Consider the following 22,727-nt stretch of genomic DNA (forward strand, 5'->3'; position numbering starts at 1 on the left):
ACGGCTCCTGAGAGTTGCAGTCCAAGAACGCTTGGGTTACCCAAGGCTGGGATCCACTGATCCATAGGGGCCCTTCCAGCTCTCTGCAGTTCTACGAGGAGGAGGAGGAAAGGATAAAAGAAACTCTTCTTTCATGCTTTGTGCAGGCTTTTCCAGAGCTGAAGAAGCTCCCGTCTCCTCTTCGCCCTTCTTCAGAGGGGTTCGTCCCTGTGGAAGAGGCGCCCGCGCCTACGACTCATCGCCCGACCAGCTGGGCCTCCTCCCTGGGAGCCCCGCTCGAGGAGAGGCGCCCACCTCACGTTGGGGCGAGAGCGTTCAGGCGTGATTTCGCAGGACCCTCCTGAGGCGTTTGCGAGGCTGCAGCCGAACAGGGCGAAGGAAGGACCCCTTCGAACTGCTGCTGCTGCTCTTCCTCCTTCGACGGTGTGTGTGTTATGATTACAGCCTCTTCCCTGCCGCAATTTACAGTGACCTGTGAAGGAGGCCCGGGGGAATTGGCAGCGGCGCCCCGTCGGGGAGAAGCGAGCGGACGGGACGCGGGGCGACGAGTGGGGGGCGGGTTGGACCTGTGGAGCCGGCCGCTGCCTCTCTTTTTCCCAAACGGAGCAAGAGAGAAGAGGAGGGGCAAAGACTAGTCGTGTGAGTTCAGGCCGGTCAAGACGGGGGGAAACTCCAAAAGCCTTTGAGGCAACTGAAGCCACCGAGGAGGGGAGGGGGGGCAGAGAGAGAAAGAGGCGGGGAGGCTTGGTCTTCCACCGAGAGCGCCATCCTTCCTCTATCGATCAGAAACTCCTGGGCGCCCAACATGAAACTTGAGTGAAGGAGTTCTGTGAAGTAGGAACAAACTTTCTTCCCCCCAACCCGCCAGCAGCTTTGTCTGTCGCGTGCCAACATGAAAGGTAAGCTGCAGACGACAGGCATGGGGCTGTTTCGGAAAGTCTCTCTAAAGAACCGGGTCGGCTGTTAAAGAGAGCAGGAGTCTTGTCAGCGGAGAACATGTGGCGCTCTCGGCCGGGGAGATCTTTTTTGCTGGAGAGCGGGCGACTCTGTGTGTGTGTGTGTTTATGTACGCGAAACTGAAGCGGCATTCGTCCACCAGCTTCTCTTTTAGTCCGCTAGGAATGAAAGCTGCCATTTGTTTTTAAGAAAAGTCAAGAGTTGAAAGTTGTTTACAGGTCCCTTTAATTTTTTTTTTCATTTTTAATTGGAAAAATCTGCTCAGGAGATTGAACTACTCACCCACACAGCCATTTTTGCTTCCTCCAGCACATATTTCTTGACCACCTCTCTCTCAATCTTTCTCTTTTTGAAAACCTTTTTCCTTCCCCCTGCAGTTTTTCAGAGAGAGAGAGAGAGCGAGCGGGCGGGCGGGGGGCCTGCCAGCATTTGGTGATGTTCTCCGTGTTGCTTCTAGACATCTGGTAATGATTAGGTTCCAGTAGAGGCTTAACTGGCTTGTGAAATATATTTGGCATTTTTCTTCTCCCTTCAGGATCTGTAGACTGGAAAAAAATATTTGGTATTTGGATAGCATGTGTTGAAAGCTGGAATGTCAAGTCGTTTGCTTTCGGATCACTCTTTGCCATGAAGTCGTTCTGTTGGGTTCCATCCTTTGTGACCACAAAGTGCCATTTAACAAATGAGAAGAGGATCTCCAGCTCAGCATGGCTGTGGCTGGATAAAAGAAGTAGTTGTAATGTGGAGGGTTTTTTTTCTTGAAAAGTAGTGAAAACTAGAAGCCTGGAGAAAGCTCAAAGCTCTGTACACCAGGGAATATGCATCAAAGGAGATGTTTTGGAACACATAGGAAGCAATTGTGGACTTGCAACTCAAGATTTTTTTGTAGTCACAGAAATAAATTAAGTAGAAAATACATATACCCTTTAAAGAAACTATGAGCAAGTAACAGTCTGGAGCTTGCAATGTGTGTGTTCTAGACATCGGGAGAGTTGTAATTATTGTGATACATGTTTCTTGAGACAACAGAACATTATGTGATGCCTGATTTAATTTGCTGAAGAGGCAGAAAGTACTTTGTTTGACTGACCCCCACTCTCATGGGAAAATTAGTTCTGACTGTGGCAAGGACTGTGCAGAACTCTAGAGATTGTTAGCAATTAAACTGAGTTCATCTGTAGAGCCATAAGGGTTTGCATGTTTTTCATCCTGTGAGCCAGCACTGCCCCAGTTGAGGTAGTGGCAGTAACAACTGGAAAACAATGCATAAAATGTGAGTCTTAAGACCATTCCATGAGTTTCATATTTGGGAAAGGAAAAGAGGAGGATGTTACATGCATATGTCATATTTGAAATAGTGAAGCATACTAATATGAAGATGAATTTTACACTGATTCATGCATCTGTGTATAATGCCAGTCACATGGTTACTATCACATGATACACATTTTGTGCACAGATTATCCGTGTCCGTGACTTGTACCATTTTTATGTGATAGTTTGCATACATTCTATGCTGACCCATGGTGTAAGTTGCAGCCATTGTAGGGAAAGCCAAATTGTTTAATTAGTTCCAAAGGTGTGGTTTCTGCCTTGTTAGTGGTCATTTTGTGATAGTCATGGCCAGCATATATGCATGTTTGCTCAAAATAAGTAAACCCCACAGAGTTCAAGATGACTTACTTCTAAAAAAGTTTGCACAGCATAGCAGCTCTTGTGAAATTTTGCTTTCTGATAAAGTTAATGAATGGTATATTTCTAGGGAGAACTGGAGCTTTTAATTTTTCAATGTTGGGGGTCCTGCTAAGCTAGTAATTGTGGTTTTGTTAATGTAGGATTGTAGTATGTTCTCAGTCACTCCTAGGGGCCATAATTACTTTGTTTTCTGCAAGGCATTTCACAATCAGTTTGGAGTGTTTTCCCAGAAATTCATAAGCGTCTAGTAAAACAAAGTCTGAAAATTATAGTGTTTGTGAAAGAAAACATTCTTCACTGAAAATCCCAACAAAAGTGGTAATGCAAGCATTAGGAAGATCATGTAAATAGTGCCAAAGTCAATTTCAAATTTTGTAATTTTACTGGTTGCATCTTTACCACACAAATCTAGCTTTCTGTACTTTTTAAATCCCCTGCTGATGTAAACCTTGAACCTTTTTCAGAAGTGTTCCTTTCATGAGGAGCAACAGGACTGACTTACCACATGCAGCAAATAGCTGTCTCTGTTCCCGCATCAGCTTACCCCAGAGACCTCAAGACTGTCAAAATAATTACATCATTAGAAAGCTGCAAAAATACAAAATATTTTCCATTGCTTGAATTTAAATGTTGTGTATCAGATCACTGGAATCAAATTTCTGAGAAGACTTGCTGTGGGGCTGGCCCAAGATATTTTACTGCTTAAGGCAAAGAACATGACAGCACCTTCTCCCTGTTCCTTTCCTACTAACTGCCATAACATCTGGCTTCTCCCTGTAGAAGCCAGATGTTATGGCAGTTAGTAGGAAAGGACATGTGGCACACACAGCTCTGACAGATGGCAGTGGCTGGTAGACTCAAGAGGAACAGCTTAGTAATTGCAGCAGCACACATAACTCACCGGCAATTCCCTTACTCTGTCTCATGGTAGAACCAGCCTTGCCTAGCAGCCACACTACTTACAGTGGGCCAAGCAGTTCAGTGGGTCACGAAAAGATTAGTATTATTTATGAAACATTACACTCTGGAGCTCCAGTCATTTTGGGACAGATATTGGCACATCCATGTAAGATCCAATCTTCTTTGGGTCACTGTTAAATGTGTTATGCACATGCATTCACAGGAATGTATCCTGCTGAGTTTCAACAGCTTTGTTGCCAAATTCCAACCTCACCCCCCTCCATTCCAACTTATTTTCATATAAGGCTGACTTATTAAAAAAGGCTTGACATTTTTTAAATGGAAAGATTATCATACTCTTCTTGGCTCCTTGCATGGTATTTCTTGCAGCTCTGTTCTGGATCAGGGCCAAGGTTTCAGTAGCCATTTTTTGTGGGAAAGGCTTAACCTGGTATATTGCAAATTTGTAGACTATTAAGGGTATTATAATGGAAGTGACCTAGAAACCTGAGCTTCATCGTATCTATTCCAAACTTGTTAAATGGAATATTTGAACAAGTACTGTAACTGTAAAGCTGTGATGCAGTTGTCCATCTCCATGATGCATGACAGGTATTATGCTGAAACATTTCTAACAAGTACTTTAACATTTGTTTCAGAATGCGAAAGAAAGTTCTGGATTCCTTCTTCATATAACATTTTTACCAGCCTGCTCTCTGTTAGGTTCCCCTATGTTCAAATCTTAATATATTTTCCTGTAACTTAAATCTCCTTGCCTTAGTTTCAACAACCCATTGTCTTTCCTCTGTAATCTCTTAAAATATTTGGAAGCTGGTATATTTTTAGCTAGTGTGTCACTAGCTCAGTCTGTGGTTTTCATTTCTCCCCAGAAATGCAGTGATTCAAAATCTTATTGTCACTAGGGTCTCTTAGTTGGGACACAACCTTCTTATGGAAAGTACGTATCAACATAGTTTGGGTAGGGTCCAAATATTTATTTGAAAACAACTGCACACACAAAATCCATGAAACCTAATAGTAAATGCCTTGTAGTATAGTTATAATTGCTCTAAAGACCTGGTCAGATGTTATCAATTCATTATGAAGTGGTAATCAGATTGAAAGCAGGGCTGATTCAAGGAGAGCCAAAGTACAGGTAAATATGATCTTGGGTCTTAGAATAAATCTTAGAACTGTAGAGCTGGAAGGGACCCTGTGGATCACTGAGTCCATCCCCCATCAAGGAGGAACAGCGAGGAATTGAATTCTCAACCTCTGGCGCCTCAGCCAGGAACCTAGCCACTGAGCTGTCCAGCACTTCAATACACCACCAAATGTCAGTTTACACTCAGCCTATTCACTCACAGTTGAGAACTCTTAGGTTGTCACATATGAGGCAAAGGCTCTTTTCTTAGTGACCCAATACCTCAAAACAATAGCCACCTTGATAGGCTTCTAGGAAGCCTTCAAAAACTTGCCTCAATAGCATGTTTTAGTCTATGCTCTTGGATTGTTCTTGCCTTTTACATGTAATTACTGTATATGTTAGATTTCAGTACCTGAACATTTGTGGACTTTGCTGGTGTTTCTTGATTTCATTATTTTCTCTCTTGATTAGTGTATGGGAGGTTATTATATAAGTAGCCTTGGGAGAGCTTTTGCCCTGAAAGGTGGCCTAGAAATGTTTTAAATAAATAAGTATTAGTGAATTATAGGAACAGGAGATCTGTACTGACTTGAAAAGCACTGCTTTTCTTGCCTATTTGAGGATGTAAGCCCTTATTAAATATTCTTCCACTGAGAATGGTTGAATTCACTGAGTCAGAACTAGAGCTGGCAGGTCCTATGGAGCCTTTGAGTAGAAAAAAAAGGGGTGACCCCCACTCCCCCAAAAGAGGAGACATAACCTTGGACAGGGGGAGAGCCCCAGGAGTAGCACAGGACAAAAGCATAGGTGAAGCTGAAGGCTACCTAGCAAAATCCTCACCTGTATCAGAGAACTCTTTGGGAACAGGGGCCTTATTAGCATAAGGGGTCACCTAGAGAGACTTTTGCTAAAATGTTCCAGCTGAGCCTACAGTGAAGGCCCAGACAGTTCAGCTACAAAATTTCAGTTCAGAACTCCATGAGCTGCATGAAACCGTCTGGCTAAGTCATATTTGTTGATCACAGTCAACAGTCTTAATCATGATTAGCAGATTTCATTATTTAGTGCTAATAGTGATGTACATATTTTCCTTATTTATTGCCACATAGAATTGACCCTGTGGAAGAATGTATTACAGTATTTCATTTCTTCATGTAACGGTCTTTATTCTATTTCCATAACTCTTATACCTCTGTTGACATACCCAAACATAATACCAGATATTTTTTGTTTAAAAAAAAAAACAATACAAAACTTTAAAACTTTTTTCTTTTCTTCGTCCTAAATTGGTCTTCCCCAACCCGGCACCCTCCAATCATCTGGTCCTGCTCCCCATTTTTTTACTGCCTAGTGTGGTGAATAGTTTTAGAAAGCTTGAAAACTTGAATACTATTGTGTAATAATACTGTAGTTGGTCCCAATAAAGGTATTGGCCATCTGTGGATTTTTGTTTCATGGAAATTCCCTCCCTTATTCTCTCTGAACTTCACTATCCTAAGTATAAATGCTCATATAACATGCAGGTTTTAAAAGAAAGAGTACTATTTATACTGTCAGGTATTTTACAGAAGAAAATAGGATGACATAAGGATGAGATTCCATAAAGATAATCAGAAACATATGAACAGAACGAAGGGGAAACACTGTGGTAAAACTGAATAAAATCACTGCAGATGGTCAAATTAGACCATATAGGGAATTAATGCATTTCACAGATGTCTCTTAAAAATTTTAAATTGCAGCTGAAGGATCAGGATCAGGAACATACCACATGGTGTGGGAGAATTTAACCTTTTCTCCCAATCCTAGCTAATGAACATTTACCTTCCAGGACAAACTGCAAGTATGTGAGGGTCTCTCATGATGTCATGACCTTGGATCCCTTTTCTACAGCTCCTCTGTAAAGTTTTAGAAACAAGTGTATTTCAAAATCTGTATTGTTTTATTATGAAATAATCGTACAACCATTTGAAAATATAGGTCGCAAGACAGGAAACCTTAAGCATGGCACGTCATAGAGACACATTTGATCCTGGTCTTTCAGTTACATTAATCTAGCCAATCCATATCAGTTGCTGAGAAGCCTAGAAAATCATGTGATTGATTAGCTCTAAAGCTTTGGTGAATACCTCTACAGTACTGTACTTGTTAAGTAATTACCTCTCAATTCGCCATTCATTTTATGCCACAGTGATATGATTTTGTCCTGGTACCATATGTATTATTAATATATACTCACCTTCATGACCTGTTGCATATTATAATTTTCCCCTTTGATCTTTGGTTGTGATGGATTGTCTGTGAAGAAATGTAGTGTTATCTGCATATATCACAGTAGTGTAAGCTGAAGTGTCTTTAATGAATAGACCTCACATTGTGCAGTTGCTTTTGGAATAATCCCCTTGAAATCTGTAAGTAACTGCCTCTGGAAGTAATCTCTTTGAGTAGGTACTTTAACAATTGCATGTTCTTTTATATGGATTAATATACTGCAGATAGTTACACAAAGAAATAATAAATCCACAAATACTTATAATCATAGTGGGGAGAGGTGCAATCAAAAGGTATAACACTCAGAATTTGAGATGAAATGATTTCATCATTTTTCAATTGTGATGTGAAGAAGTCTGGCATTCATTATAAAATCCATGTTGTTTTTAGGGATATGGTTGTGCTTTCAAGACATACTTCAGGCCAAATTAGTTCTGATGCTACGTGTTCATCATTTGAAGTTCCATCTTTCTTTCTTTTCTTTTCTTTTCTTTTCTTTTTTTTTGAATAGTTGATATCTGTCACAAAGGGACACTTAATTCAGCTAATCACATCTCTTTCTCTCTCTTTTTTTTTATCTTTGATCAGCAAAAGTTGGGCAAACAGTAGTGAATGCGTCCTGGGACCCTGCTCAAGGGTCCATCTGGTCCAGTATTATATTTCTACAAGAGCCAATCAGATGTCTGTAAGGACCATTATATAGGGGTGCGACTACATAGGGATTCGCCGTTTGATCTGTTCTGTGGACAGGCTGCCTTGCTCCTTTTTTCCAGTGATTGCATGGCATAAATGCCAGCATGCACCAGCTTGTCCCCAGAACATTCCTACATGCTCCTTTTTGGCTCTCTAAGAGGGGCTAGTGTTTTTTATATGTAGGCAGGATCTCTCCATTTTGGTTTGGTTCCAGAATGTGCAGCCACTGGGATCAAACCAAAGTGGGTGGCTTGCTGTTTTCAATTTCCCATCCACTTTCAATTTCTCAATATTGTTAAATGGCTTAAGCAGACAACTTAGTCATCAATACTGGGAAATTAAAAACATCCTCTGCTCCTATATGGAGAGGGAGATGGATGAAGCAAAGTTTGGTGCAGTTTTTAAACCTATTAGGGCAGCATTGATGCAGTATACCTTTAGGGGGAAATTTTAAAGAATTGAAACCTTCCTCCTGAAAGGAGGATGAGACAAGAGGAGGCAAGCAGAGAAAGTTGTTTTCTTTCTTTTTTTCATTTCTTTAAAGAGAGGTGGGCCAAAATTGGGTTGTTTGAGGTGTGTATGCATATCTTGTAGCACTAGTTTATCTTTTAACTCTATAATTTGTGCAGCAAAACTTCTTTTTGTGTTCTGAATCTTGTCCCTTTTTATTCTAAATACTTGCTAAGAACACATTCAGCTTTAACTTCAGATTCTTCATGAAAAAAACACCAGATCCTCTCTGGGGATCCAAATTATTATGTTACTCAGTTGTGAGAAATGTCCACACATTTCTACTCTCTGCTTTCTGTTCTTCAGCAGGTTATTAATCCATTTTAAAAAATCCCCTTTTATCACCTAATTGCTAGGTTAGCTTGGGAGTCTTTGGTGAGTCCAAAGTTAATTATGTCTAAGAGATCATCCTTATCTACATTTTTATTGGCACTCTCAAAAAACTAACAGATTAACGAGACCGGGCTAACTTTTCAGGAACCATGTTAATTCTCCTTCACTAGAAATTGTACTTCTATATCAGGATGAGGAATGTGTAGCCAGCATAATCAGGGGTGAGGGATGATATGAAATGCAGTGCAAGGACATCCAGAGAGACACATATTCTCTGATCCTGTTTCATATGTTCATAATTCCACTTAGATCCCTGGAATGTAAATTAAGCTAATTAGTCTGTAATTTCCTGGATCTACCCTGGATATTGTTTTTCCAAAGTTACTGATACATTGGCCATTTTCTTTCTCCTGGAAAATGAACCAGACCTAGAGATAGGTAACATATTTTTGTTAAAGTCTTAGCAATTTTACATTTCAGTTTCTTTGAGAACTCTGAAACAGGTAATTAGTTTGTTTTTTAATTTGCCAAGAAGGTCTATACTTTATTTTCTTGCCACCACAATTTACCTTAGTTCCTCAGATTCTTTTCCAGGTAATATCATTTCATGCATAGGTATCTGCCTTACATTTTGTTTATCGAAGAGATACAAATAATTTGTTCAGCTTTCCTGCAATCTTCTTATCTTCCTTTAGGTTCTCTTTAAGTTCCTTGTCATCCAGTGGTTCAATTGCCTTTCTAGTGAGTTTCCTGCTTCTGATATATTAAAATATTTATTGTTGCATGTAATGCTCCTAACAATATATTATGGAAAACATGATTTTGGCCATCCCCGTTTTGTTTTTCTTATATTTATTTTTACAAGTTTGTATCCCTTTCTGTTTTCTTGAGTAAGTATCTTTCCTGACTATTGCTGAAGACTTGGATTTTCATTTCCTAGAGCAGCAATTCTAGCTGGGTTTCTGTTAATATGATTTTGAGCCCCACCCTGCTTGTTCTGCAGAAACATGACCCTCTACACTTCCCCTTTCCCCTTTCTTTCTAACCAGACCCCTCACTTCTAAGAAAATTCCTCATCAGAAGTCAGATATGACATGTTAGACTTCCTTGACTATTTGTCACATATATATTAATTAAATCTGGTAGAAACATGACCATTATTTCCAAGGCATCAACATGTACAGCTCATATGAAATATTGCAGCTTAACTAGATGGCCAAATTAGAGCAGCCTAAGGTTGCATAGGGATTTCCAGTGTGGCATAGTGGACAGAGTGATGGACTAGGACTCTGGAGAATAAGGTTTGAAATCCCACTTGACTATGGAAACACACTGGGGGCATGGAACTGGTAAAACTCCTCTCTAAATATCTCACCTTGAAAGCCCTGTTAGATTTACTAAAAGTCTGTTTGTTTGTTTGGTTTGTTTTAATTTATATGCCACCCACACTACCCAAAGGTCTCTGGGTGGCTTACAACAGTTCTGACTTAATGGTACAGAAGACACACACAGAGGTTTGCACAGAGGTGTAGTACACCATTTGGTGCAGTCCTTGAAGGATTGGATGGTTCCGGGTCAGGAAACTACACCTCAAGCAACCCTATTTGATCTACTTCCCTTTAAAGAGAAAGAAGAAGAAGAAAAAAGAAAACAAACAAACAAAAAGATCCCCCTTCCTTGTTACTCATGTTTCCTTGTGAGGGGTGAGTGTGCCAGGTGGCCCTCATGCTCACAACAGGGTATCTGGCCCCTTTAAGCAGGCTAGGAGAGATAAGGCAAAAAAGGAATTCTAAAACCAAGAAGGGAAACACAAGAACAGCTGATGGGAGGGAATCAGCCTGATGGTGGACACCTGGCTGAGGCAGGCTGGGGGCGGATAAAAAGCCAGGGAGAACAAGACTTTGAGGTCTTTGACTGAAGTACAAGTAGTGGAAGATGAATCCTGTGTGGATGCAGAGGAAGAATTGCTGCTGCCAACTGGGATAGAAGAGGTGGTGTGTTTCTCCCAAGCCAGATGGGCAGCTTCTCACTGATAGTGGACCTTCCACCCACCTGTCATCCTGGAAAGGCAAAGAGGAAGGGGAAGGGATGGGCTGTTTTCCCAGAGCTCTTGCCTTGGTCTGAACAAACCTACCTTGATACATGTCAAAAATCTCATCCTGCTGGACTTGGATTTTAGGGGAACTCAGGGAGGGTAACTGAGGACCCTATGTTAAGGAAGGCATCCGGGGGCCAGTGATCACCCCTCAGTGTTCTGCTCCTACAGGGAAAGGGACTCTGTAGAAGTGAATTTAACTTCAAATAAAAGCTCCTCTGCTCCTGAAGTTGAGTTCATGGATTCTTTGTCAGAGGACCTAGTCGCTGCCAACTCCTTAGGCCAGGATGAAGCTTCTAGGATGAAGCTTTAAAAATTGTTTTTGAAAAATCTTAAAGACACAGTGCATCAGTGCTGCTGTAGAACAAACAAACAAAACTTTCCTTCCTCCATTCTTCCTTCAGTGAAGGAGCAGAGGACACAAACACCCCATATTCCTATGAGTTTGGATGATGAAAGTTACCTGTTACTCTAGAGGGCATTAACTATGACTTGTTTGTATGCCTGTTTGATTTAATAATATTAAATCAGCCAACATTTTCATGACATTTCAGCATCGTTTTGCATCAAAACACCTATGTTTTCAGGATATTTTGACCTTTTTCTTCCCTGTGGAAAGTAAGTCATCCTTAATTTTTCAAATCAATTATGTACAAGAATAGCCTAAGATTCTGTGGTTTTTAACAAAACAAGTCATTGTTAATAACTATTAATATTAATTATTTTTAATATTAATAACTAATGTTCAAGGAATTGAACAATAAGTGGAACTGGGTAGAATTTAAACAGATAGAAATATAAGTGGGCTGCTCAGGAATGTGAAATCCAAATAGAAATTTAATTTCACCCATTAATTGCATGCTTCCTTGTTAACACAAGTGTAGTTTTAGTGCAGAGAAAGTCATTATTATAGCACTGATTATCCAATGTGACATCTCTCTTATGGTTCAAATATGTGGCATATCCAAGTTTTAGGTGTTTTTAGGTTGCTCTTCATACTTCTGACATTCCGAATGCACTTACCAAAAATCAATATGTTTGGATTATTATTTGTATTTAGCGTACCATGCACTGCAGGTCCCTCTTACACCTGCCAAGAATGACATTAAATTCACACACACACCTTAACAGAAAATTTGTAATACTTCTGTTGAAATCAAAATGAGGTCCAAACAACCCACAAATCTGACTGAATGACATAAAAAAAGAAGAGACTAAAGCCTATATGAATAAGAAAAACTGGCCATAATCTCTAATATTCGCCCTTGAGTCCAGTGACTCACAGTGAGCTGAACTGTCTTATGCCGTATTTAAAAGAATTTTAAAAATATGTTTATTTTACCATAATAACTTTTGGAATTTATCTCAGGTGAATTTTGATTACCCTTTGGATACTCATGACAAAATCCTTAGAGTAGCCAACATGTGCAATTAGATATTCTGAGAGTGGGAAGGTTGCCAGCATTGGATTAGAGAATTTGGGAGCCCCATATGGAGTCATAGTTTGGGATCTTAAAGCTTGACACTATATATGCATATGTGTCAAATGCTGTCAATTTTACCATGAGAAGTAACAGAGCTCTATTCTGCCTGGAAATCATTCTCTGCTCAGAAACCCCTTGCTGTTTCAGTCCTGTTTGTAGTGATTTGGAGTTTAGGGGAACGTATGTTGCACACACCCATCCTCACTTGCTTCATGTTATGAAGGGATTCCTGTGAATGGGCCCATTTCAGTTGAGTTTCAGGTAGAGTTTGGAGTAGTTACTTTTCCTGGACTGTGACAAAGGGCAACCCCAGCCAGCATGATCAATAGTACTATTAGTCATGGTGTTTGTAGTACCACTGACTATGCTGTTCTGTACTGCCTTGCAGGATTGAGCACTGAAGGAACTTATTTGGTAGTTTCTGTTTTTTCCAGTCAGGAAAAAAGCAGATGGTGACACTTGAGAACTGTCTTAGGGGAGAATCAGTTTGCACTTATTTACTTTTGTGGTTGAATAGTTATGTCAAGCCATTCGAGGAAGTTGTTAGAGACTTTGGGATTGGATGTCATCAATATGTTTGTAGAGTCCAGTTATCTCTTGCCTATTTATTTATTTATTTATTTATTTATTTATTTATTTGGCTTTTATATCGCCCATCTAGATGAATCTACTCTGAGTGGTTTACAGTCCAAAAAAAGGCAATAAAATTAAAATCATCAATAAAAGGACTAAAACAAGCTTCTTGTCAGCAATGTCCCTGAACAGGTACCTATGAGGACTTTTCATTCACTCATCCATTTGTTCATTCCAGTTTATTCCACCCTTCTTCAAGATAGCACACATGAGCATATGTATACACATACACTTCCCTGTGAGTTTTATCAGGTTGAGTGGCAGTGATTGGCCCAGGATCTAGGCTTAAATGTGAGTCTTTCCAAGCTAGGATGACTGATCCATTCACTGGTGGCAGTTTCACTTCAGAATTCCCTCTTCCAATGTACCTGTAGACACTGCTGGGTGCTTTTGTGAGGCAGTGTATAATTTTCATCTATTGGAATGGATTTGACTGGGGCTAGCTGAAATTGTATTCTAGCTAATCACTTATTTGTAGTGTTGGATAGTGTTGGTGTTTTATTGTTTTACCTCTATAGTTTTCAGAGAGATGAGAGACCCAAATGCATAAAGACTCATATTTTTCTTCATCAGACTTCTTGTTGCTCATCTGGAAAAGTGTTTTCTTTCTGTTTAGAAGTCTGCTCTTCTTCCTCCAATGTTTTGACAACATCCCCCCCCCAGTTTTTATAATTGTTCTTCTTTTTCCACATTAAATTTTCCTTCCATACCTATACCTCAACTATTTTTGCACAAACTTTTTTCCTGTTTTCTTACTTCCCCCTGAGCCCCAATGTAATCTCACCCTCTTTGTCAAAGTCAAATGTACGACGCTCGAACAAAGTTCTCAGAGCACTACAAAATTTATAACACTCCTTGGTAGTTTAAGTCTATGGGGGTTTGTCATAGTTCACAATTTTCCCTTATAAAGTTAATTTCTGTATGTGATCAGATAACCTTGTCAATGGTATCAGTGTTCATCTGAGTATCAAGGTACAAGTTGTTTCATTGCTTAACATTAGCTCAATCAATTTACAAGATGTATTCATTCTTACAACTATTGAAAGTTGCGAACAGAAGGACATTTAAAATATATTAAGCAAAACTCAGGTTGCAGACAAAAACTTTAAGAATCAAAAAGAGCAAGGAGAATGTTTAATTACATTTCTAAAAGTCAGAAGTTTATAGGAGTTCTTAGCTTTTCTACTACTAGCAGTTGATTTGTTAGGGCAAGGAGGACACTTTTTCCCTCCCTAGGCCAACCCACCACTGCCCACTTCTAAGCTGGCAGAGAGCTGAGGTTTTCCCTGTAGTCCTCTCCTGCTAAATTCTCAGCCTGAGATGATGTGTGTTTATGACGGGGTGAAGAAACTGAAAGAATGAGTGGAAAAGTCACCTTCTGTAGTTATAAATACCCACTTTTGCCCCATTTCTACCTGTCACCCAGGCTTTGCCCATCTTTGGTTGTTATAGTAAGCACCAGCCATCACTGTCAGTTCACACTGTGAAAATAGATGAGGAGTAAAGAGCAAACAAAGCAATGCCTGATTTTAGGCACCTAACAAAATAGTAAATGATGATGTCAATAAATGAAAGCCTAGTAAGCTGCTGGTTAGAGCCCCTCTTTTATCTAAAGAACAACCAGAATACATTGAACATCAGATCAGAAACTCCCAATGATCTTACGAGGAGGTGCTTCCTGCACATAAAGGATTCCAAGCTCCTTGTCATAGTTGCCAGAGGTTATATATCTATGTATTTGTTTACATTATTGTCATTACAACAGCCATATATTTGCCGCTTCTTGGATACTAGTTTTTAAGTGAAATTTTTCTGTTCTCTTAAACTATGTACTGGACCACCCAGTAATTTCCACATACAGACTGCTGAGCATGACCAGATGGTTTTGTACTTGTGATTCAGACAAACACAGCTCCAAGAGCTATGTAGCAGCTAAGGATAAATGTCACAAAAGGGTGGTATGGATGTCCATTATATTTTTAACTGAAGGGGGGGAAATGTGTTTAGATGTGGCAAACTCCTAAGTGGGATTTTAAATGAATTTCTACTGTAAACATCTTATAGTTAGTTATACATTATCTGTTTGTTTGTTTTTTCCTTTAAAAAAAAAACAGACGACTTTGCAGAAGAGGAGGAGGTTCAGTCCTTTGGCTACAAGCGGTTTGGTAAGTTAGACTGAATCTTCATGTTTTTATATTATTCAAAGAGGGAAGACAAAATGTTGAAATATTGTTCCAAACTGTTGTGCATGTTTCTAACTGGAATGAGATGAAGGCATTAGAAAGTACAGTATGTGATGCATATTTTTTTTTTAAAAAAACAGCAATATATTTACAGGAATAAAAGGTTAGAAACAAATTGACTGGTTCACTGGCAGTTGTACAAGGCTTACTTGTTACAGGGATTTGTTGTGATCATTGCTTATTTTCTTTCTGCTGTTGATTATTAGTTCTGTTCCTAATCCTTGCCATCTTGGAGGAGTCATTCACTCCTAGCAACTGCTATCTTAAGTTCAAACTAGATGAGATGCTCATATTGCATTTATAAGTACATTATAACCCCTTTTCCCCTTCCCATAACACAATTTCCTCAGAGATACGTATGAGCCTAAGCAATCAGACTTGCAAATTAAGCCCAGGTTTGCCTTCTCCTGACCAATCACAGACCAATGCTTGCAGGAGTATGGGAGCTGTGTTAAGCACATGCTATACAGGCACCTATCAGCCCTAAGGAAACTCTACAATATGGTAACTGTCTTGTCTTGCATGAACCTTGGTATTTTAAGGTTAAGTCTCTTCTTGCCAATAGAGGCTGGGAGTGTGCATCAGATGTCAATAAACAACTTCCCATCACCGCCATGAAGATCTGATTCACGAAGGATTGGTGCTATAGTCATGCACAAAGGTGTTTTGAAACTGAGCATCTTATTTGAAGACAGAGAAATTAGGGTTTGGCCAAATTTCTTCAGGGGAAGGTAAAGGTAAAGGTTCCCCTTGACATTTAGTCAGTCATGTCTGACTCTAGGGGGCGGTGCTCATCCCCGTTTCCAAGCCGTAGAGCCAGTGTTTGTCCAAAGACAGTTTCCGTTGTCACGTGGCCAGCGCGGCTATACACGGAACGCTGTTTACCTTCCCACTGAGGTGGTACCTATTTATCTACTCACATTTGCATGCTTTCAAACTGCTAGGTTGGCAAGGAGCTGGGACAAAGCGACGGGAGCTCACTCCGTCACGTGGATTCGATCTTACGACTGCTGGTCTTCTGACCCTGCAGCACACAAAGGCTTCTGCGGTTTAGCCCACAGCCCGCAGTGCCACCACATCCCTGTTCTTCAGGGGAAGTTTTCCAACAATTTCTCAGAGGGAGGACTCACCATAAATAAAAATGTTAGTAAAGCTTTGTTTTTTATCCTTTAGGAATTTGGGGTAGGTGGGGTTACTGCCACTGCAGGGGGCAGCCACTATCATTGTATTGGCTGCTTGGCCACCATTTTCCTTCCTCCATCATTCCCTCTATCTAGTGTCATTCTAGAGCAGTGGTTCTTAACGTGGGCGATAATGCCCCCCAGGGGGCGATTTTATTTTTCAGGGGGGCGGTAGAACGAAAAGGGGCGGCGTGGGGGCGCTGGAGCAGAAGGGGGCGGTAGGGGGGCGCTGGAGCAAACCAAACCTGTGAAGATGGCTGCAGCCTTTTTACAATGTGCATGAATATATATTTTCCTCCAATCTTAATTTAGTTTCAGAGTTTTCGTCTTGAAATTTTTAGTTCCTGCATTGCGGTTTGTTTTTATGCCCTTTTAATATTTCTTTTTGAGTCTTAAAATTCGCTTGCAACTAAATCATTAAATGTTACCTTTTGGGGGCATTTCATTTTCTTGGAATTGAATTTTGTTTTCAGGGGTCATTGGATTTAAGTGTCTTAAACAAACAAACAAACAAACAAACAAACAAATAAATAAGATATCATCACCGCGGGGAGGGGGGCGATGATAACTTCCTCAATGGCTCAAGGGGGCGTTTCTTTCAAAAAGGTTAAGAACCACTGTTCTAGAGCACAGTAGTGCTGGTCAGGTAAGCAAGCAGGCACCAGTAATAATGGTAGAAATTATTTGGAAATGTTTATTTGATGTGTGGAGACAGACATTTACAATGGCAAAAAAATGCAACATTATTGTTTGCTTTTACTTTTCTTATTTTGAGTATGCACCATTACAAGTATTTTTGTAGCAAAACATGTTTCATGCGATTAGAGGCTGACACTGGGGAAACCCAGTCTAAAGCTATTCTGAGGCTGTTCACTTGAAAAAAGGATGCTAAAAGAGTGTTGGATAAGGAATGAGAAATTACAGTGGACCCTTGACTTAAGGAATTAATCCGTATTGGAATGGTGGCTGCAGATCAAAAAGTCTGTAGGTCAAGTCTCCATTGACCTACAGTGCATTGAAAACCGATTAATCCTGTAACAGGCCGTTTTTGTTCCATTTTGGTTTTTTTCTGGTCTGTAAGTCAATTCTCAGGCTGCAAGTCAAACCTAAATTTTGCGGCCAGAGAAGTCTGTAACTCAAAAAGTCTGTAAGGCAAGCCGTCTGTAAGTCAAGGGTCCACTGTACCCTGCATTGAGTCAAGGGCCTGAAATCAGCATTATGATAGCAGATGCCCTCTAGTGCAACAGGATTTTCTTTACTACATTCTTCCTCCAGCTCTCTGCATCACCCAAAAAACAACTGTGGAAGTTTTTCTCAGCATATAGAGTTTGAGAGCAGAGGTTCAATTTCTTCCTTATTCTACTGACAGAAGCAGTTCTAGTAATAGAAGCATCCCACCAGCTATGGGCTATACAGTACATCCCTATTCTTTAAATATTCCCAAAGCTATGGTGTGTCTGCCCAGATTTTGCTATAGACTGAATGACTTTTTCAGTTTGACTGGATTTACAATTTGGGTAATGGACACAAAACGCATCACATTGTTTCTGTAGTGCTTTCATCGTGTACTTGCTTGGAACAAATGCAGCCAAATGAAAGCATTGTTAGACTTTGGGTATAGAAAAAAATGGGAATGTGGCATTCTGAGAATGACTTATGTGGATTCATGCTGTGAGATCATCTCATTGCAGAGCAATCTTCTGCCTGTTTACTTAGAAGTAAATGAGTTTATTCCCAGTTAAGTTGTTTTATAGCTGTATCCTGCACACATCTATTCAGAAGTAAATCTTCAATGGAGTACATTCCTGGTAAGGAGATGCAGCATTGTGGCTTATATATCAGTCTTAATAATGTCTGGCTTTCATGGGTATGCACAATCAGAAATTTTGCAGTAGTAAAAATATTCACATACCCTGCCCACAGCATAATGTTGTATCTCTTAATAACTTTTCAGCCCCTTGCCCTGACCAAAGTGACATGGAGTACAATATATTTTAAATGTATTAAAAAGAGATCTAAAACATTTTTTAAAATCCATTTGTTAAAACTAGTTTTGGAAACTAAAGGCTATATGGAATAGTACAGGTTTGGATGCTTAAAAAACATCAGCAAGGTTGAAGCAAGCTTAACTACCCTTGGGAGCCCGTGTATTCATAGCGAATACACTGTTTCATATACCCACCACTCTATATAGCAGGGGAGACAATAGGCCCTTTGCTGAAAATCTCAAATTCCAGTTTGGCTGAAATGGAAGGAGTCGGGCTTTCAGTTATCCTGGCCACAAGCCATGTGAAATGTTGTGGGTGAAAACCAGCACCTCTGCTTAAGTTAAGGAATGCATTGGGAATGGTTCAAGATGGGTGATATATAGTCTCCAGAGTTCTGCGTTTTTGAGAGGCTATAGCTTCTGAACACTTTTTGAGGGCATACCCATCCATGCAGGGCACATTTTAGTATAGTAATGGATAGGAAATTAAGTCATGGGTCATTGTGATCAAATTTGGCTGTTCTGAAATGATCCACTTGTTTATCTACCACCCTGTAAGCAGATACTCCTTATTCTTAAACCAAAGCCTCATCAATGAAAATATCACCTAACCCCTGAAGCTTCATAAAAATGATACATAACAACGAAGACAGGTAGTCTTCAAAACTTGGCATGGATATTGTACACTCAGAATGGAAGAGTTCTGAGGCCTTGAATGAGTCACTTTTGAGTGCCAGAACTGAATCGAGGTTTTAACAGATTCAGTTTTTAAAATATTTCCGCTTCCATATTTCTATTTCTAAGAGCATGGTTATGTGCAAAAAAGCCAATTTATATTTCAATCAGATTTAGTATGTTTGAATCAATATTTTAAAAGTTGACTACAATCATGCACGTGGAAGCATGGCTGCTTTTTCCCCCCTTTTCTTCCAAGGAAGCATGTTGTTTTGGTTGGAAAGTGAGGTATTTTACTCAGCTGCCCAGCTGCCAGAAGGACAATTATTTTAAATTGCTTGTGATCTTGATTCATTTTGAATCATATTGGCATATGTGAATACCTCTGTTGATGTAAATTGTGTCTGTGGGGTTTGAACTGGTGTGCCTTCCCTTTTGCCAGTCCCAGCTGGCGGTTCTGTGCTTCCTTCCTTCTCCTTCCCCTCTGTGTATGTGCATGTGTCCTTCCTTCACAAGCCTAGAAGTGCCAATCTAGTCAACATCTCTGGTCAGTTTCAGCTCCCGCTGGTGGTTCTATGTGCCTGTCTCCGTACTGTGTGTCGGGTTACTGGGAAACGTCTCTTGCCATAAATTGGAGGCAACTTGATAGCATGTAACAACAAATGTTGTTGTTTTTTGTCACTTATCCATTCCACGTAGAATGATGGCCTGATACAAAACAGGCCAGAGTATGACAAGCAGCAACAATAGAAATTCCACATTCTGTACTAACATTAAAGATGCAGGAGTCCTGTTCTCTTTTGTATGTGCAATTGGAATTTGGAGTTTCTTGCTGGGTGACCATTCAGCAGAGTTCATGCTTGGGTTTCATCAGCTCATCAGTGTTTTTCTATCTGTATTTTAAATTATAATCTTTTAAATTTTCTACAATTTCCTATTTTATTCAGCAAAATGCTGACTCTGTGTTAAGCAGCAATACTATTAACAGAGTCCTTGCAGTCCGGCATAACACTAGCTTGGTATGACTGACAACTGTAGTTGGAGCATAGACTTGAATGATGTTTATGTTGATAGGTTTTTGTAGAAGTCTGATGGATATTATTATCACCTTGTATTATAGCCCCTAACCACCTGTGCTACCTCTTGCCTCAGCATTAGAGCCGCCCCATTTCTTCCAAGTTTGTCATTTCCAGATTAGAACACTTTGTAGTTGACTGAAAATATCCCAGTCCAGTCCACTTTAGTTCACTGTCACCAGGCACTGCAATGTTTAAATTACCCGTTTCTTGCTTTACGGTTAGTATAGTTTAATGATACGAGTAATTTCTGGTTGAACTATCGCAGACTAGTGGTTGGCAAAGCCAAAATGCATCTTGAGTACTTACCATAAGGTATTGCTAGTTACCCCTGTTATCGCCATAATCAGTAGAGTTTGCAGGATTAAGAGACCAGTGTATTGGCACTGAGATGACCAGGGGAGAGAAAAAGAGGAGGATGCTCTGGATCCCTCGATACAGACCTCTAAAGGTTCCATCTTACACACTATTTTGGAAATTCCTCCTAGCTCTAGGATTCCATGTTTCTTAGAAGTTGAGGACAAATTTATCTTTGGAAGAAAGTCCTTACAAAACAGTCTAAACAGTGAATTCTCCCTCTCTTAATAAACAGGCATATCCCACATCCTCTGTCTGCGGGATCCATATCGTACTGTGCTCATTTTAAATACCATATCATGCTACCATTATCTGCAACAGGCAAAACCATAGACTCACTATATTAAGCCAAAAGAGTATTAAATGACAACCAGTGTGGACTCTGGCCCTCTTTGAAAGTGCTTACAGAAGGAGAGCGGATGAAAGAAAGAGAGTATTTATGCAGTGAAGAACAGGAAAGTCGCAAGTAAGAACAGACATTCTGTCTGTTTCTTCCTCTGTGCTTCAATTAGCTTAGAAAATTGCTGAGGAGTGATGTTGAAGTCAGGAGTGAAAAAGAGGTGATGGAGAATGGTAAACATTTACTCATAAGTGCTCAATGCCAGCCTAAGCCATATATTTAAGGGAAGGGAGTGTTATGAGATATATCAGTAGCAACTATCCCATGACAGCTAGAAGAACAATCTCTCCTTTTAAAAAAGGTTATTGGAGTGGCTGGTTGCAGAGTCAGGGTCCAGGAGGTTGAATCCATCTGCGCCTGCTAGAAGAGGAGCCAATTAGATGTATATGGTTGATGGGGTTACATTCCTTACCACCTGTGCAGCTTTGGATAAGCTGCACAGTCCCAGACAGCCAACAGAAGCAGGGGCTTGAAAGCCACCTAGAAAACTCTGGAATAGTCACCATAATTTGGAATTGATTTGACATGTAATGATTTAAAAGGAAAATGTATTAGAGATCAGAAGCCAGCAATTAAAATAAAACATCATGGTGCAGATCAGTCTCTAGTTTCTAAATCAGTCTCTCTAGTTATTAGGCTTGAGCATTGGCTTGTCAGAGGGACCTGGCATTAGACCCTTCATTTTGTAAGCCCATGTGCCCTTGACTACAAAATAGTCGAGAACAATAACAAGAGAGACTGATTTTGCTCTCATGTGCCATGAAAGTTCTCTCTGGCATCCTATTGCCTGTGTCAGCAGATGGAAGAATGCTGAGCTAGCTGAACCACTGATTTGAACCAGTCTGATATGTGTGTTCTTAGGAGTAGTTTGGTCTTTGCCAAGAGCTTCTTATTCCATTAATGGAATGGGTGTACATCCCACTCCAGTAATGCTCTAGTTTGCAAGGAAGCTGTAGAGCAAAATGTTGCTGACCCAGATTTTCATTGTTCTGATCTGCTGTGTTGATAGTGGCTGTGACAGAGCATACTTTTTATCGTTACTCAGTCATCAATCATGAAGCAGCTTCTTCAAAGCCCGTCTGCTTCAGATAATGAACTAGAGATTTAAGTATATTGTTTTCCTCCAGGAAAGTGCCATCAGCACTAACCACTTCCTATGCCAAGAAGCTCCTGCTGAACAACAGTCCATGAATAAGTTGTGGGACATGGTTTCTCTGAGACGTGCTTCCAAGATTTCTCTTTGTAACTTATTTCCTTATTGTGTGGAAACATTTATTTTGATTTAGACACAATGCTTTATATTTTAAATCAGACCAAGCAAACTGGAAACACATGCTTGAGAAAGCAATATGATATGCAGTCCCAACCCTAGAGTTATATACCTATAACTGCAGCAAATGTTTCATATAAGTAATGCACCATCTTGTGCATAGCATAACAGGCCCATTTCCTACTATCTCTTCTTTTAAAAAATGAATTGGTGAACAAATGAATTCTTTCCTCAGTTAAAAAAAATTATATGTTTTTATATATGTTTATATGTTAAAAATGTTATATGATGTTTATAACGTTATTTTTATAATGTTTTATTAAACATGTTGGAAGCCACCCAGTCAATTGACTAGATGGTCAGGATATAAATGTGGTAGGTAGGTAGGTAGGTAGGTAGGTAGATAGATAGATAGATAGATAGATAGATAGATAGATAGATAGATAGATAGATAGATAGATAGATAGATAGATAGATAGATACTATAGATATCTGGAGGACAAAATCATTACTCCCATAACTTAATAATTCCTCCTACTTAGGGTCTGAGCTAGTGTCACCATGAATAAATGTTGAACACATATTTGCGAACATAAGTACTGTCATTTTGTAGTAGTTGTACTTTGCTGTACAAATGTCTAAAATCACTCAAAGAAGTTGAATAGGCTGTACGTTTGGAATGCTGAGCATTTGGAATGCATTCAAATAGTATGTGGCTTTGGAGAGCCTTCTGTTTATTTGAGGGAAATATATCCCTCCATCATCCTTAGGTAGTTATCACTGCAAGAGTTGCACGACAAAACACAGACATGTGGAGGAA

At 39.9% G+C, this 22,727-nt stretch overlaps 1 protein-coding gene across 1 annotated transcript in view; it reads left to right on the plus strand.

The window, feature by feature from the left end:
- The first annotated feature begins 641 nt into the window (after positions 1 to 641).
- Positions 642 to 22,727, plus strand: part of COLEC12 (collectin subfamily member 12) — a 98,437-nt gene continuing 76,351 nt past the window's right edge. The window contains exons 1-2 of the mRNA XM_020794529.3: positions 642 to 899; positions 14,833 to 14,883. Of these exons, the coding sequence (XP_020650188.3) occupies positions 893 to 899; positions 14,833 to 14,883 (58 nt within the window). The 5' untranslated portion in view covers positions 642 to 892. The remainder of the gene's footprint in view (positions 900 to 14,832; positions 14,884 to 22,727) is intronic.

The sequence above is a fragment of the Pogona vitticeps genome, chromosome 4 (assembly GCF_051106095.1).
Source record: "Pogona vitticeps strain Pit_001003342236 chromosome 4, PviZW2.1, whole genome shotgun sequence".
NCBI classification, from domain to species: Eukaryota; Metazoa; Chordata; class Lepidosauria; order Squamata; family Agamidae; genus Pogona; species Pogona vitticeps.